Source organism: Prionailurus viverrinus, chromosome B4 (assembly GCF_022837055.1).
Source record: "Prionailurus viverrinus isolate Anna chromosome B4, UM_Priviv_1.0, whole genome shotgun sequence".
NCBI lineage: Eukaryota > Metazoa > Chordata > Mammalia > Carnivora > Felidae > Prionailurus > Prionailurus viverrinus.
Window position 1 is genome coordinate 41,882,259 of NC_062567.1, and position 17,710 is coordinate 41,899,968.

A 17,710-nucleotide genomic window follows, 5' to 3' on the forward strand; every position below is an offset into this window, starting at 1 on the left:
ATGGCCCGAAATTTTGTCCTCATTTCTAATAGCATAGGTTAGGCTTACCTGGTGTAGAACCTTATAAATAACTGGAACGTTATAGAGGAGTGATTTTGTGTCTGGGTTTTTTTTTGCTCAAACTTACGTTTGTGATATTAATCCACAAAGACACAGACAGACACTTTAAATGAAAAGAAGTACCATAAACACATGCTCAGAGACACAAATAACAGGACATCGTAAATTGAAGTGAATCAAATAAACATTTTGTTTTAATTGGTGAAGATTTTATTGGCAAAATCAAACAGACTGATAACACGTTGCGGTGGTAACCAAGGGAGGAAGCAGGAATTCTTGAATGCTGCTGACTGCAGATAGAGATGTAGAGCATCTATTGTAAATTCAACGTGTATGCAAATTTCATGTGGACAGATTTTGACATAGAAATGACACTGCTAGACATTTACCCAATGTATACGCTCTATGGCAAGTAATACAGTATTAAGTGCTTTCATTCACACAATTCTAAATTTCTGGAACAAACCAAAACCTCCATTGGAAATAAAACATTTATCAGTGTGACATTTGCAGAAATTTAAACAAAGTAATGCAGCTTCCTATGTACTGATATGGAACACACGCGTGGTACATTTTCAACAGAAACATAAAGGATCGTTACTGTCGTTTGTGGCACATAACATTTTGTTTAGCAGACGGCCTGTGTATACTTGTACTTTACTAGAATACCTCTGGAATACTATATAAACCAGTTACATGTGTGCCTCTGAGGTGGCAACTAGGTGAATAGAGTACAAGATGGGTTGAGAGGATGTGTTCATCGTTTAGGACCTCTTACACTGTGAACATTGCAAATGTATTCACTACCTATTTAAATCAAGATCATTTAGTTATATTTTAAATGTAAAGTCTTACACTCAAACTTTTTTCACATTCTCTGATGGAATGGTTCTTGAAGTTTCAAAAAAAAAAAAGCTTCATTTTTGGATGGATGATTTTACTATTTCTAAAACTTACTCTTTTATCCATGCTGAGGGATGTGTGAAAGATCATAATCCTTCATACGCCATGCATAGTTGACTAATTTGAGCGAATACCCTGTGTTTTTCCTTACAGCTGTTAAAGAATGAAAATAGTGAACATTTGATCACAGCACTTCTTTAATTATCAGGGCCAGAGAACACCTTTTCACAAATGTAACGGAAATGGTTACTACAGTCAGCGGTATAAATTGTTGATGGTCTCATGTGTCCACATTTCACAGGAGATAAACTCTGTTGGAAATTCCTGCACCAGAAAATAAATTCATTTTAGAAAGACATTTCTCAGGCAAAATTTATCACAAATTGAAAACCTATGTGCAGTTATTTCAATGGCCTTACAAATTTCGAGAGGGTCATATAGCGTTAAGATTAGGAAGTGCAATTGTCTCTAAACCTAATGAAATGTTGCCAATGGACCACTGGAACTAGTGAAGGAGTACAAAGGGTAGTGTAGACTGCGAGGTAGAGGGAGTTATACATATACACTTGAAATATGCTCCTAAGACTCCTGACACGTCTGGGAAGTGATCAAATAAAGAATGTGTATGAAGTGATACAACGCAATTACATATAAACATATTTCCAAGCGCCTATAATTCAGACTGATGTGCCCAGAGCAAGCAATTCCACTGCTAGCCTCACTTTGAGCAAAAAAGGTGCTGATTTGCACTTAAAATAGAGTGCACTTTTTCTCCACTGAGCCTAATGTCTTCCACAACAAACGAAGCATTAGACTCGGTGAAATTGGGCAATGGGAATGAGGTATCTGGATTTTAAATGTGAAGGTTGGGCTACACTGCCCAGAAAAAAAATATTTCTTAGTTTTAATTTTCACCCAAATCCTCAGGAATCTGATGGGAAGTAACCATTTCAAGAAATAAAATGGAGGTGTCCCCAACTTTTTACATTCAGCTGTTATTTCAGTAGAACTTCTTTGTACGGGGTTCCATTGGCCTCACTGCCCCTTCATGGGTTTCCTTCTGTCTCTTGAAACACTTTTCTCGGTGATGTTTTCTGGTTATCCTCTTGTCCCCTTATCTTAACATGACCTTAAACATGAGGGTGTCCGAGGGCTCAGCCCTTAGATTCCCGAGAATCATCCCAGCCTCGCACTTGTCACACTGTCTATCCACTGCTGCACACAACATTTGCATCCCAGGCACAGACCTCTCACCTGTTCGCCATGATCATCTATCACAAGGCCCATGCGACACCCCGTACATACCTAAATGCTTAACAGTTTTACTACCATTGTGTCTAAAACTGAATTCCAAACATGTCCTATTAACGTTAATGGGAACGTCATTCTTACCACTCCTGGACCAAAAACCTGACACCATCCCTGACTTGTCCGTCTCACACACATCTTTGGAACAAGTGTAGAATCTGGCCACTTGGCCATCTCAGCTCAACAGACTGTCCAGAGTGCGTCTCCAAAGCAGGAGCCAGCTTTTGTCCCTCCTCCGCTTAAAACCCTCTAATAGCTTCTCATGACCCTCATGAACCAATCCAAGGTCTTACATTTTTCTGATCCCCACATGCTCTCACCGTCATTCCCTCTCTGACCTACTTCTCTCCCACCTCGTTCCCCTTGCTCCAGCATCCCAGGCCCTCTTGCTATTTCCTCAGGAATGCTAAGGACGCTCCTACCTCTGAGTCTTGACCACAGCTGTTGTTACTGCTGGGATGCATTTGTATCAGCTAACCCACATCCCAAGCTCATTCAAGATGCTGTGTGAACTTCATTTCTCAAGGAGTCTGTCCTGACCACTCCACTGAAAGCAGTGAAATCTCTCCCTCTTTCCTTTATACACAAAAGGCACTTTGCACTCTAGCAAAAAGTGAGAGATTTCACATCACTCCATAGCATATATCACCCCCTAATGTGCTATGTAATTCACTTGGCACGTTGAGATTGTCGTCGCTCATCACCAAGAGCTCCATCAAGCCTGAATTGGAATGTAGTATCCACAACGGCAGAAGACTGTAGCATGTTTCATTCACCACTATAGCTCAGTGGCTAGAAGGGTGCCTGGCACATTGTGGGCCATAAATAAACAGCCTGTTAAGTAGCCCATGTTTCTCATACTGTCCCCCATGTTACCTAGATTTAGTTACAACGGATCACTTTTCTTCATTTTCTAAACTCATTTCGTAGACATCAACTGACAAACCCATGTGATTTATTAATGAAACAGGGCTACTAGAAATTCTGTGGACTTGTGCTAGACAATAACATGTATGATATTAAACACCACATTAGAGCTGCAAGATTACTAAATGACTCCTTTGGAAAAAGCTCTTTTGTGGTTGTTGTTCTCCAATGATACCAAGCAAACAGGTACAAATTTCACGTACTGAGGAGGCTGGCTGTAGCCACTTTTCTTTCCTCATTACCTTTTTACCATTTCCTGCAACCATATCTGTGGACGTGCTTGTATCATAATATACAAGATACCAAAGCAAATTGTCATTTGACTGGGTTTGGAAGTACTTTCCATTAAAGACCATGGAATAATTCATGCTCTTTGGGTCTCTTGAGGTCTCAGATTTGCATTCAGTTGCCGATCTAAGATGCGAGATCAAATGGAATGAACGATATTCCCTAAGTCCCCAAGGATCTGTTCCTCTTCTTCACCAATAATCTACCAATCCGTTACTGAGCAGGAAAGGGAGCAAAGCCATGAAATGAAAACTTACAGCTTCTGAGATAAGGGTGAGCCATCCAGCCATTGCCAGGGATACCTGCCTTCTTGAACCTTAATTAATCCAATCCAATGATTGTATTTTATTTTTGATTGAATAAAGACCTGTGAAAAAATTGGATTATTAGTATTATTCATAGCGTCAGTGAACACATCTTACCCACAGAGGACTCATAACTAAAATACTGGGCACTTTTATCTTCAAATACTTTTATGATAAATGGAACAGGCAGGTTCATTTCTGCATGGGAGGGGAAGACACAGGAATGGAAATGCTTCAGTGAAGGACTCACCCAAGTCTTTGTGACTGGATCCAAGATATCAGCAAAGGGGCAGGATGGACTTAGAAAAAACAAATCTCCCCATACGATCAAGTGGAGAGATAAATATGATGGCACTAAATCAGGAACCTTCTTCATCATAACATGCCTTAAAGCATGTAAACGACAAGCCTCAAGTCTGGAGATATATGCAATAATTTACAGAATAAATATGTATTTCTAGAAATAAAAAAGGAAAGAACTATCCAATAAGAAAAAAAATGGACAGGGGGATCCTGGGAAGATGGTGGCGTAGGAGGACGCTGGGCTCACGCGCGACCTGCTGATCACTTAGATTCCACCTACACCTGCCTAAATAACCCAGAAAACCTTCAGAAGACTAGCAGAATGGAGTCTCCAGAGCCAAGTGCAGACGAGGGGCCCATGGAAGAGGGTAGGAAGGGCGGAGAGGCGGTGCGCATTCCACGGACTGGTGGGAGGGAGCCGGGGCGGAGGGGCGGCCCGCAGGCCAAGCAGAGCCTCCGAGTCTGGCTGGCAAAGCAGAGGGGCCTGATGGAGTGTGTTCTGACAGCAAGCGGGACCTGACATCAGGAAGGTTATAAGCTAACAGCTCTGCTCAGAGAACAGGAGGGCTGGAGGACAATGGGAGAGAGAGTTGTTGAGCCCCAGATGACAGAGCTCAGCGTGGCGGGGAACAAAGGCACTCACCAGCGACATTTCCCTCGCCCATCCCCCAGCCAAAATCCCAAAGGGAACCGGTTCCTGCCAGGGAACTTGCTTGAACTGCGCAAACACCCAAAGCTGTGCTTCTGCAGATCCGTCCCTCTGCGGGTCTGACAACCTCCTGGTGCCACAGGGCCCCTCCTGAAGCAGTTCTCTGAAGGAAAAGCGAGCTGAGCCTGCCCCTCGTGCTCCCGTGCACCTTGCCGATCCACTCCAGCTAATACACCAGATCCCCAGCACCACAAGCCTGGCAGTGTGCAAGTAGCCCAGACAGGCCACGCCACCCCACAGTGAGTCCCGCCACTAGAGGAGGGGAAGAGAAGGCACACACCAGTCTGACTGCGGCCCCGCCCACCAACGCAAGTTATTCAAGACAGCACAGGGGAAGTGACCCTCAGTCCCCCACCACTCCAGGGACTATCCAAAATGACAAAACGGAAGAATTCCCCTCAGAAAAACGTCCAGGAAATAACAACAACTAACGAACTGGTCAAAAATGACTTAAACAATATAACAGAAAGTGAATTTAGAATAATAGTCATATAATTAATTGCTTGGCTTGAAAACAGTATAAAGGACAGCAGAGAATCTCTAGCTACAGAGATCAAGGGACTAAGGAACAGCCAGGAGGAGCTAAAAAAGGTTATCAGCGAGCTGCAAAATAAAATGGAGACAACTATGGCTCAGATTGAAGAGGCAGAGGAGAGAATAGGTGAACTAGAAGATAAAATTATGGAAAAAGAAGAAGCTGAGAAAAAGAGAGATAAAAATTCCAGGAGTATGAGGGGATAATTAGAGAACTAAGTGATGCACTAAAGAGAAATAATATATGCATAATTGGTATTCTAGAGGAGGAAGAGAGAGGGAAAGGTGCTGAAGGGGTACTTGAAGAAATAATAGCTGAGAACTTCCCAGATCTGGGGAAGGAAAAAGGCATTGAAATCCAAGAGGCACAGAGAACTCCCTTCAGACGGAACTTGAATCGATCTTCTGCACCACATATCATAGTGAAACTGGCAAAATACAAGGATAAAGAGAAAATTCTGAAAGCAGCTAGAGATAAATGTGCTCTAACGTATAAAGGGAGACCTATAAGACTCGTGACCGATCTCTCTACTGAAACTTGGTAGGCCAGAAATGAATGGCAGGAGATCTTCCATGTGATGAACAGAAAAAATATGCAGCCGATAATCCTTTATCCAGCAAGTCTGTCATTTAGAAGAGAAGGAGAGATAAAGGTCTTCCCGAACAAACAAAAACTGAAGGAATTTGTCACCACTAAACCAGCCCTACAAGAGATCCTAAGGGGGATCCTGTGAGACAAAGTACCAGAGACATCGCTATAAGCATGAAACCTACAGACATCACAATGACTCTAAACCCATATCTTTCTATAATAACACTGAATGTAAATGGACTAAATGCACCAACCAAAAGACATAGGGTATCAGAATGGATAAAAAAACAAGACCCATCTATTTGCTATCTACAAGAGACCCATTTTAGACCTGAGGACACCTTTAGATTGAGAGTGAGGGGATGGAGAACTATTTATCATGCCACTGGAAGTCAAAAGAAAGCTAGAGTATCCATACTTATATCAGACAAACTAGACTTTAAATTAAAGGCTGTAACAAGAGATGAAGAAGGGCATTGTATAATAATCACAGGCCTACCCATCAGGAAGGGCTAACAATTATAAATGTCTATGTGCCAAATACAGGAGCCCCCAAATATATAAAACAATTACTCACAACCATAAGCAACCTTATTGATAAGAATGTGGTAATTGCAGGGGACTTTAACACCCCACTTACAGAAATGGATAGATCATCTAGACACACTGTCAATAAAGAACAAGGGCCCTGATTGATACATTGGATCAGATGGACTTGACAGATATATTTAGAACTCTGCATCCCAAAGCAACAGAATATACTTTCTTCTCGAGTGCACAGGGAACATTCTCCAAGATAGGTCACATACTGGGTCACAAAACAGCCCTTCATAAGTATACAAGAATTGAAATCATACCATGCATACTTTCAGACCACAATGCTATGAAGCTTGAAATCAACCACAGGAAAAAGTCTGGAAAACCTCCAAAAGCATGGAGGTTAAAGAACACCCTACTAAAGAATGAATGGGTCAACCAGGCAATTAGGGAAGAAATTAAAAAATATATGGAAACAAATGAAAATGAAAATACAACAATCCAAACCCTTTGGGATGCAGCAAAGGCAGTCCTGAGAGGAAAAGACATTGCAATCCAGGTTGAAATTAATGAAGGTACTTATAAGCGGTCTTGAATTTTTAAAATTTGTTTGATCCAATGTGCTAGTTGTACTTCATTTATTTCTCATATTTACGAGTGAATCATTCATAATCATATCATTATTTTAATAAGAATTTTATAAACAAGAAACACAGGGTTCTTTTTTTTAGGTAAGCTTTACATGCAACATGGGATTGAACTCACAACCCCAATATCAGGAGGCACATGGCCCACCAACTGGGCCAACCACATGCCCCTGAGTATTGGCCTGGATGTTGTTTCATTTTGTTTTGTTTTTTGAAAACATAGGGCTTTTAACTCATCCTTCACAAGACACTTATAGAAATACCAATACTAGAACTAGATGATGTAACTAGAACTCAGTGCCTACATGGAATATTTATGGAATCATTAGAAGGAACCTCACAGAATCCATTCTACTGACTTTATATTGCCAAACATTAAAAGTAATGGCAAATGTGATCTACATTTTCTCTTCTAGAAAAGAGATGCTTTCTCTGTTATTCTGGATTATAAGCAAAAGAAAAAAAATCATTTTCAAAGAATCATTCCAGGGTGCCTGTGTGGCTCCATTGCCTAAGTGCCTGACTTTGGCTCAGGTCATGATCACACGGTACGTGAGTTTGAGACCCGCGTCGGGCTCTGTGCTGACAGGTAAGAGCCTGGAGCCTGCTTCAGATTCTGTCTTCCTCTCTCTCTGCCCCTATCCCACTCGCACTCTGTCTCTCTGTCTCTTACAAAGTGAAGAAATGTTAAAAAATAATTTTAAAAAAAGAATCATTCTAGCTACATTCAACCTCTTCATTTTTCAGCCTCTTTTCCCATGGCCATGAAGGGAGAGACTGATCTTCCCTTTGAAGTTTAATCCCTCCCATATACTGAGGAAGGAACAACACAACTCAGCACAATGAGAAAGTATCTCTTTAGAATGCTCATACCCTTGAAGCAGTTCTTTCGCCCTGTATTAGCCCTGAGAAGTGAAATGCTGAGCCGTTTGAGGCATACTAAGTGTTAAGATGCAATATATACAATACTAAAGACTGAAAATCATTCCATGGCATGCCCAGAAGAGCTGTTCTTCTTGATTTAAATCAATGGTTCTTCTTGGTCACTGTTACACCTATGTCTCTTCCACAGAGAAATCTCTACCAGTTAACAAAGTGCTTCAATTGGAGGAAAGTCGAAACAATTATCTGAACTCCAGACATGCATCGCATACTCAAAGCATTTACTCAGGTTTAGGAAAGTAGACATACTTGTTCCTCTTTAGTATCAATCTTCAGGAGACTAGACTGCAGATCTTGGCATGACACCATGCTCCTCTCCCAAGTTTCCTCCTCTTTTGAAAAGTGGTAACAGCTTTTTCCACAGCAGTACCATTTTCCTTGAAATGTGTCATCGTCTTCATTCCATCCTCATGGATTGGAAAACAAACAATGTTAAAACGTTGATACTACCCAAAACAATCTACACATTCGATGCAATTTCTATCAAAATAACACCAGCATTCTTCACAGAGCTAGAACAAACCCAAAATTTGTACGGAACCACAAAAGACACTGAATAGCCAAAGGAATGTTAAAAAAGAAAACCAAAGCTGGACACATCACAATCCTGGATCAAGCTGTTTTACAAAGCTGTTTTCATCAAAACAGTATGGTACTGGCACAAAAGTAGACACACAAATCAACGGAACAGAACGGAGAACCCAGAAATGGACCCACAAATGTGCGGCCAGCTAACCTTTGACCAAGCAGGAAACAATATCAAATGGAAATAAGACAGTCTCTTCAGGAAATGGTGTTGGGAAAACTGGACAGCAACATGTAGAAGAATGAACCTGGACCGCATTCTTACGTCACACAAAAACAACTCAAAATGGATGATAGACCTAAATGTCAAAACCATCAAAATCCTACAGTAGAAAACAGGCAACTACCTCTTTGACCTCACCTGCAAGACCTTCTTACTCGACATGTCTTCAGGGGCAAGAGAAACAAAAGCAAAAACGAACTATTGGGACCTCATCAAGATAAAAATCTTCTGCACCACGAAGGAAACAATCAGCAAAACTAAAAGGCAATGGACAGAATGGAAGAAAATATTTGCAAATGAAATATCAGAAAAGGATTAGTATCCAAAATCTGTAAAGAACTTATGGAACTCAACACTCAAAAGGCAAATAACCCAGTGAAGAAATGGGCCAAAGACATGAACAGACACTTTTCCAAAGAAGATATCCAGATGGCCTATAGACACATGAAAAGATGCTCCACATCACTCATCATCAGGGAAATACAAATCAAAACCGCAATGAGATACCACCTCACACCTGCCAGAATGGCTAAAATGAACAATTTGGGCAAGAACAGATGTTGGCAAGGATGTGGAAAAAGGGGAACATTTCTGCACTGCTGGTGGGAATGCAAGCAGGTGCAGTGCAGTCACTCTGGAAAACACATGGCTGTTCCTCAAAAAATGAAACATAGAGCTACCCTATAATTAGAAACAATAGTGGCACTACTAGGCATTTGGCCAAAGGACACACAAATGCTAATTTGAAGTGTCACTTGCACCCCAATATTTATTGCACCAGTATCAATAATAGCTAAATCATGGAAAGAGCCCAAATGGCCATCACCGATGAATGGGTAAAAACGGTATATTCTACAATGGAGTATCACTTAGCCATCAAAAGGAATGAAATCTTGCATTTGCAACAATGTGGGTACAAGTAGAGTGTATCGTGGTAAGCAAAATCAGTCAGTCAGAGAAAGAGAAATATAAGATTTCACTCATATGTGGAATTTAAGAAACACAATAGATAAACATAGGGGAAGATAAGGAAAAATAAGCTAAAAACATAAAGGAGGCAAACCAGAAGAGACTCTTCAATACAGAGAGGGTTGCTGGAGGGCTGTTGGGTGAGGGGAGGGCCAAATAGGTGATGGGCATTAAGGAGGGCACTTGTTGGGATGAGCACTAGGTTTTGTATGCAAGTGACGATTTCCTAAATTCTACTCCTGAATGAATTAACAGACTATATGTTAACTAGCTGGGATTTAATAATTTTTTTTGAAAAAGTAATGTGTCATGGTCTTTATCTGGAAAACAAAAGCCACATGATCCTCAACCACAAGACCACTTAGAGACCTATGCTTTCTTTATGTATACATATATGTGTATATATATATATATATATATGTATATCTTGCTTAAATCAGACTGAATGACTAAAAAATAGGTGGTTTTGTGTGTCCCAAAAGCCTCATGTTGAGAATAGCTTTGGGGTCAAATTGTGGAGCCAGAGACTGACAGACGTCAGACCATTGTTAAGATGACACTGAGAAATCTTGACTTCCCAAGTACAGATACACTGCTCCAATAGGAAGCAGTTCTCCCTTCGGGAGAAATCCACCTCAGTGAATATAAGAGGATGGTATTAATTCCAAGAGGTCTAGACTGGAGAAAATTCATCCACAAGCAGAAATTAATCAAGTCAACATGAGTTTGTTAAAGTCAAGTTCAATTAGCTAGCAGAAAGAAAATGGATTTAATTTTAAACAGTGAGCAAAATTAAAGGACTTGACAAAATACAATGTAAAGTTTTAAAATGGTACATTAAAATGGAACAGAATGAGATAATTCCATGGAGGAAAAAAAACCGTAAACTATCAGTATAATCATTCAGTACATACCTGTAGTGGGTAGTAAAACTAAGCGATCTTCAACCTCTGCTAAGGAAGCATTCTTGTCTTCTGGTTCTTTCATATCTTGCCCGATTTCTCCAGAACACCTGTGAAAAACTTCAATTCATTTTATAAAATTAAGGTCTTGAACGCTTGCAATAGATCATTTTATTATAATCACTTACTCTAATTCTAAATGGCACGGTGAGTGGCGCTGACTAAACGAAAGTACGATCAGAGAAAATGCCAGGTTAAAATATGTCAAAGTGTCAGAACATAAAACCGATTTTTAAATAAAATGATAACTTGCTATACATTATTTTGGAAGTACGTGAGAGAGGAATCAACTTTTATAAAATAGAAATGTAAACAGGAAATGAAATATACTTTTAGTTTCTATGACACCTACTCTTCAAATAATGATTCCAAAGTTGGTGAAATGAAGTAGCCAGTATTTTATGTAGCATGTAGTATTTGCACAGGAAGCTAAACACCAGGGATTTGACTCTCCTCTAGTACAAGTTTATAATTAATTCACTGAATATACATTGAGGAAGAGCACACATGGCGACTTCTAATATGCAAAAAGTAAGTGAAAAATCTCTGAGCAAATTGGCAGTATCTCCTCCAAACTCACAAATAAAAAAGTGTAAAATCACGCAGTATATGGCTCTTTAAGTGTACGAACACGAAAAGAAAGGTCCCTTAAGGATTTGTTAGGCAGCTAGGAATCGTCATTTCCAGCTCTCTACCACGCATCATTGAACCAAAGGCAACGTCTACTTGCAAAACTCCAACATCAATTGCACAGTCTCCTGATGTACTCCATTGCAATAAATATAACCCCTGTTGAACTCAGTCATCCATTCCAGTCTTCATATACTGGATCTGAATTGAAATGACACCTTAAGGGGCCCCTGGATGGCTCAGGTGGTTAAGCGTCTGACCTGGGCTCAAGTCATGATCTCACAGATCATGAGTTCGGCCCCGCGTCTGGCTCACTGTTGTCGGCACAGAGGCCACATTGGATCCTCTGTCCCCCTCTCCCTTTGTCCACCCACCACCTCTCCTGTGCTCTCTCTATCTCTTTCTCTCAACCATAAATGAAAACCATTTAACCCCACCACCTCCCACATTAAGACCTCCTATACCTAAATACTACAATTTCTTGGGACCAATCAATTCCCTTGTCCTTCCCTTTTTGTCCATCCAAGGACACGTAGTACAGAACCAATTTTGGCAGGACCTCCAAGAAGCTTGCAGCGTAGTCTTTATGCATATCTAAAAATAGCCAGCTTCACTGGGGCTCTTGGCTAACACTGCATTGAGCAAGCCACTCTTGATCTCAGGGTTATGAGGTCAGGCCCAAATTGGGTGGGGAGACTCCTCGAAAAATTTTTGAAAAAATATTTTTTTAATACATAAAATAGCCAATTTTGGAGCACACTTGACATTCACCATCTCATCTCCCCTCAAGGTTCTGAAACTCAACTGACAAAAAAAGATCACAAAATTGTACACATACAAACTAATGCTGACCAACGCTTAGACTTTCTTCACCATGTCACCTCTCAATATAACACAGTATAGTTCTTAAATCACACTCTTTTCTCAATTCAAAAGCTATTTCAAGTATTTATACTTTGCCTAAATTATCTGGGGCACCTCCTCGACTCTCCCTCTCTCTGAGCACATGGCCTCATCTGCTCCTTCGCATGGAAACCGTCACCAGCAAGGATACCTTCTCCTCACCTTCCTGCACCTCCTCCTATAGATACACAGGTACCTTTCACTCTACCCCAGAAAAAAAATGTGCTTCGCATCGAACAAGTGTGAAACTCTCACCCCTGGTCTGGATTTCATCCCCTATTAAATCTTTGGTGGTCTTCATCTCCTACTGTCATTTTCTCTCTTGAACCCTCCACAGTTTCCTTCTCAAGGTTGTCTTCTCTTGCATATGATCATCTCAAGTCAGATTTCCCACAAAGTTCCTGTCCTTTCTTTACATATTTTTTGTAACAGAGTTCTTTTCTTTACTCTCAGATTGGGTGCTAACATAAGATTGTTCACATTCCTTCATTCATGAGACACTTACCACATTGCTCTCAGAACTGGTTTGTCTTCCTTAGTTAGCAAGTTGTTAGGTACCCCAAATTGTAGTCAGGACCTTAAGCATTACATTTATTTACTTTGATAGTCATTTCATCTCATCTCCCTACTTCTCTCACACGATGTAACTAATGCACATTTCAATTACTGCCTTGGTACATTTTATATATAGTGTTATTGCCTCTTTGTGTATTTCCTGAAATATTACTATTTATTGTATTTGTTTTGCACTGTTTCATCTTATAAAAGTGTATCGTGACATGCACAAACTTTTGTGCTCTTGCTTTGTTTTTCCATTTCATATGCTCCTGCTAAAATTGATGTATATTGTTGGATACCATTGTCATTGTCTTGACTATCACATAAATTGCATTGGTAAATCAATTGCAGGATCTCATTTACTCTCCCATTAATGATCATTTGAATAGTTGTGAGATGTTTGACATTGTGAATGGCACTGCTACAAACTGTCCTATAGAAGTTAATTTCTGTGTATGTGCAAGTATATCTGTTGGATATACACTTAGGGTGAGAATCACTGAATCCTGTTGAGCTGTAGAAGACAATACCAAACTGACTAAGTGTTTGTATCCGGTTATACTGCCTTTAACAACGCTCGAGATCATATAGATCCACATACTTTCAAGGCTTGGTAAATGTTTCGCTTAGCCACAATTAAAATAAATACTTTTCTGTATTCACTGATCTCTGAATTCACTGAACTGTATTCACTGTATTCACCCTCTCTGCTTCCTAATGTTTGAATGAGTTTTAGCCATTACAGTCAGGCTTTGACCATACCCACTATCCCACTGGAGCTACTCTAGAAAATATCCGTTCGGCCTCTCTCTTGCCAAATTTAATAAGCATATCTCTAGCCATTATAATACCTGATCCTCCAGTACTAGTTGGAACCCTTGACTACCTTTGCCTTCTCTCCATGATACCATAATGTTTTGGATCCCCTCCTATTTGTTTAACTAAGCATCATTGCTTGCCACTGTTGACTCATCTTCTACCTACTTCTAAATGTTGATTTACCCTGAGATCCCCCACCTCACCTTTGTTCTTCTAGCATAATCTACTCTCCCTGGTTTCACAACGTACAGCGTGGTATAGCTTCTGCTTTCCTCTGCTATCTTTTCCCAGACTTGTACATTAATCGGTGAATCCACAATTCATGTCTCTAATCTAGGCGTCTCTCTTGATCTCCAGACTTTTAATTCTACCCTGTGCATGCTGATGATCTGTGTCTTCAGTCAAAGCTCACTCTAACAGACACTGACCAATCTCATTCTTTCTGGTCATCTCCACTGATATGTCACAAGCACCTCACTCTTCACCATTATTCGCACGCACGCACCCAGTCACACACACACACACACACACAGACACACACACACACACACACATGAATACACATCCCAAATCACAGCCTTCTGTTCTTGTGTTTCTCTATAACATTTAATGGAATATATTTGCCAAGATGTATAAACGTCATGCAAATGGTATCACTGATTCACTTGTTTCCCTCACACACTCAATAAAATGTACATCTTAGCAATTCTACATTTTAAATATTTCTCATGTATGGTCCCTAATCCTTCTTTACTTCTTTCATAGCACTAATTCAGTCATTCTAACTAACCCTTAATCCTGAAACATCCTCCTATTTTGTCCTTCCATGCACTTTCCAGTCGATTCAGATTGACCTTTCCCAAATCCCAATCTGCTCATTGGACATGAGTCATGTTGTTCCTCACAGAAAATCTTCCAAGTTTCTTTTGTTTTGAGAAGAAATCTAATATATCTTAACATGATATTAATATTATACAGCTTCTGGGCCAATGAAAGAAGTAGCTAGAAATGGGTTTGACGGTCAAATCCATTTCTAGCTACTTCTTTTATTTGTCCGGAAGCTGTAATTCCCTGGGACATCAATATGTTCTGTAGTTCATGTTGTTTTCTGCCTGGATGAGTCTTCTCTACCCTGAGTGTCCTGTTTAAACTCCACCTATCCTTGACCTCATATCAATTATTATCTCTAGAGGAAAGCTTTCTTCTCAGCATAGAATATGCCATCCACCTGATGGCAATAGTCCGTCCATGAGGCATAAAAAATGACAGTATCCCAGCACTAATAATATTTCATTTTAAAACTGCTTCTTTTTTAAAAATGTCCCCTTTAAACTGAGCTTATAAAGAGCTGACTTTTTAGGGGCGCCAGGGTGGCGCAGTCGGTTAAGCGTCCGACTTCGGCCAGGTCACGATCTCGCAGTCCATGAGTTCGAGCCCCGCGTCGGGCTCTGGGCTGATGGCTCAGAGCCTGGAGCCTGTTTCCGATTCTGTGTCTCCCTCTCTCTCTGCCCCTCCCCTGTTCATGTTCTGTTTCTCTCTGTCCCAAAAATAAATAAACGTTGAAAAAAAAATTAAAAAAAAAAAAGAGCTGACTTTTTAAAAAGATACTCAAAATTGTTGCTCACAGAATGAAACAAAGAATAATAACCATCAGGAAACTGATATTAAAAACAAGTGTTCCATACAAACTTGTTTTAAAAATTGACACGGAATATATAAAAACTGATAGAGAAAACAAATAAGCTTTTTATTCCTAGATATTTTAAGCAGGGTTGCACTATGGTAAGGAATATGAAATTCAAATCAAGATTTTTCCAATCTCTGTTCACATGGAAAAACTCCCCCTATACAAAATATAAGGAGGAAAATATATATAATATATGTAGGCCGCAAGGTACAAAATTTTGTGCCAACACAGCTATGACATACACTAGTTTGTGTGGTACAATGGTTAAGTGATAGCAAAATAATAAAATCACATCGCCAATATTATCATCAACAGCATCATGATTACTACCATTTCTATAGGGCTCCATAGTTTCTAAAGTTTCCGTAGAGTTTCAGTAGTTACAGCATTTCCTTTATCAGTCTGGCTCATTGTTCTTGTGAAATGTGTGTGCCTGATACTCACACATATATCCTAAGCCTGTGATTCCCAGCAGGAGGAACAAACATAGAAATCCCAGGGTTAATGCAACGATATGCCATGGAAATCCTGTCCAAAATCAGAGAGCAAAATATACAGTAAGCATTGAGCACAGCAAGGTCCTCAGAATTAGAACAAAATGGAATCTCATTCTGGAATTTAAAATGAATAGCGCTATTTACGGTGGTCACAAATCTCATCGCTTATTACATTTAAATACACCCATTGACATATTGAGCACCAGACAGAGAGTATCAAATATGTACAGACACAATTATCACGATTTCACTAGTTTTTACTTGACATCGTAGTGTTTTCAGATATCAGGAAAACAAACTAAAAACCTTTACCTCTCTTTTTAACCATTGGACGTCTTTTGTCCTGTTGCCTTGAATGGGCTGATTTCAGCTCTGTGTATGTTATTCCCTCCTCGCTCATTCCTGAGGGCTGCAAACGACACGGCTCGATTCCTACGCAATAGTCCATGAGGCACAAAAAATGACAGTATTCATCATGAAGTAACAGGGACAGCTACATGAATGGTAAGCATGTTCATCTGACATAAGCAAAGTAAATGTTTATCTGCGAATATTAGGAAAAACTTGATTTTGGTTTTTCTTTGTACTACCTTTTAACAGATGGTTAATAATGGTCCACTATGCTTTCAAGCATGTTATGTTAAGCTCTTGCTGTGTTTAAAATAACTGAATTCATTGCCAAATTTTTAAAAAGGATCTATTCCAGCCTCACCTAAAAATCTACATTTATATCATCATTTGAAAATTCATGTTTCACCACTTAGTGTCTGGGTTATGCCCAAATGGCAAATATATTGACACCAAATAGACTAAGCCCCTGCTTAGGAAGGACACACACACACCAAATGGACAAAAACCGTGCCTGCCACATTGCTTATGTCAGAGTCTCCTCATTCATTCACATTATCCCTTGAACTTCATAATCGGTGGTTCTTGATTCCTTTTTACAGTGGAAGGAAAATGCGGAGACCATGAGATTCAAGGAAAGGGGGGTTAGGACTACATTAAATGAGGGAGGCATAACTTGTCCTTCTAACAACAGTGCTGCACAGTGATGCTCTAATTTCTAGATGCAGAAAACTGAGGCTCTGGGAGCATAAATAGTATTCTCAAGGTCAGAAGGCTAGTAAATGGTACTCTTGAGTTAAAATAAATATATATAAGTAAATACATATACAATATATTAAATGTAGCCTAGATCAAATATAGATATAAGTATAATAACATATTATACATTATATGTAACTATACAATAAATATATATTTAGTTCAAGTATCTATATTACATGGAACTTATTTATATGTACCCAAAATATGATCCTTCACCTACCCTTTGCTTATATAAATCATACTTTCTAAAAAATACCTAATAATCTCTTCCTCCTAGAAAAATATTTATATACATAGGGATTACAAGTGAGAAAGCGTTTTTTCCCAAAAGAATATTTTGATACATGTATAAACAACCAGATAACTGTTCTTCCTGAATAGATCTGACTCTTGGGTTTTGAAAATATCTTAATATTTCCCCATTTAATTCCTTTCAAATGTCAGTGAACCTGAGTGCTCACCAAATAATGATAAAATGTATAAACATATTGTCATTAGTTTTTCAGAAAAAGATTCTCTCTACCAAAGTGGCAAATTATAAGGGAAATCTTGTCATAAGGTCGTTTTCCATGCTAACAAACTTTTGTTTAATTGTATTTTAATTAAATATCTGTATAACAAAATAACAAGAAAATAAACTTATAAGTAGAAACCTGGGTTTATTTTGATAGAAAAGTAATCATACTGTCAAAGCATTAAACTTTTTTACCAC

The 17,710-nt window shown here is 39.4% G+C and overlaps 1 protein-coding gene across 6 annotated transcripts in view; it reads right to left on the reverse strand.

The window, feature by feature from the left end:
* Positions 1–247: 247 nt before the first annotated feature.
* Positions 248–17,710, reverse strand: part of LOC125171252 (C-type lectin domain family 7 member A-like) — a 35,342-nt gene continuing 17,879 nt past the window's right edge. For all 6 annotated transcript variants that reach the window (XM_047868504.1, XM_047868502.1, XM_047868508.1 and 3 more), the window contains 6 exons: positions 16,201–16,320; positions 15,836–15,919; positions 10,747–10,854; positions 8,305–8,462; positions 3,744–3,853; positions 248–1,287 (listed from right to left, as the gene is read on the reverse strand). In XM_047868504.1, the coding sequence (XP_047724460.1) occupies positions 1,161–1,287; positions 3,744–3,853; positions 8,305–8,462; positions 10,747–10,854; positions 15,836–15,919; positions 16,201–16,320 (707 nt within the window). In that variant the 3' untranslated portion in view covers positions 248–1,160. The remainder of the gene's footprint in view (positions 1,288–3,743; positions 3,854–8,304; positions 8,463–10,746; positions 10,855–15,835; positions 15,920–16,200; positions 16,321–17,710) is intronic.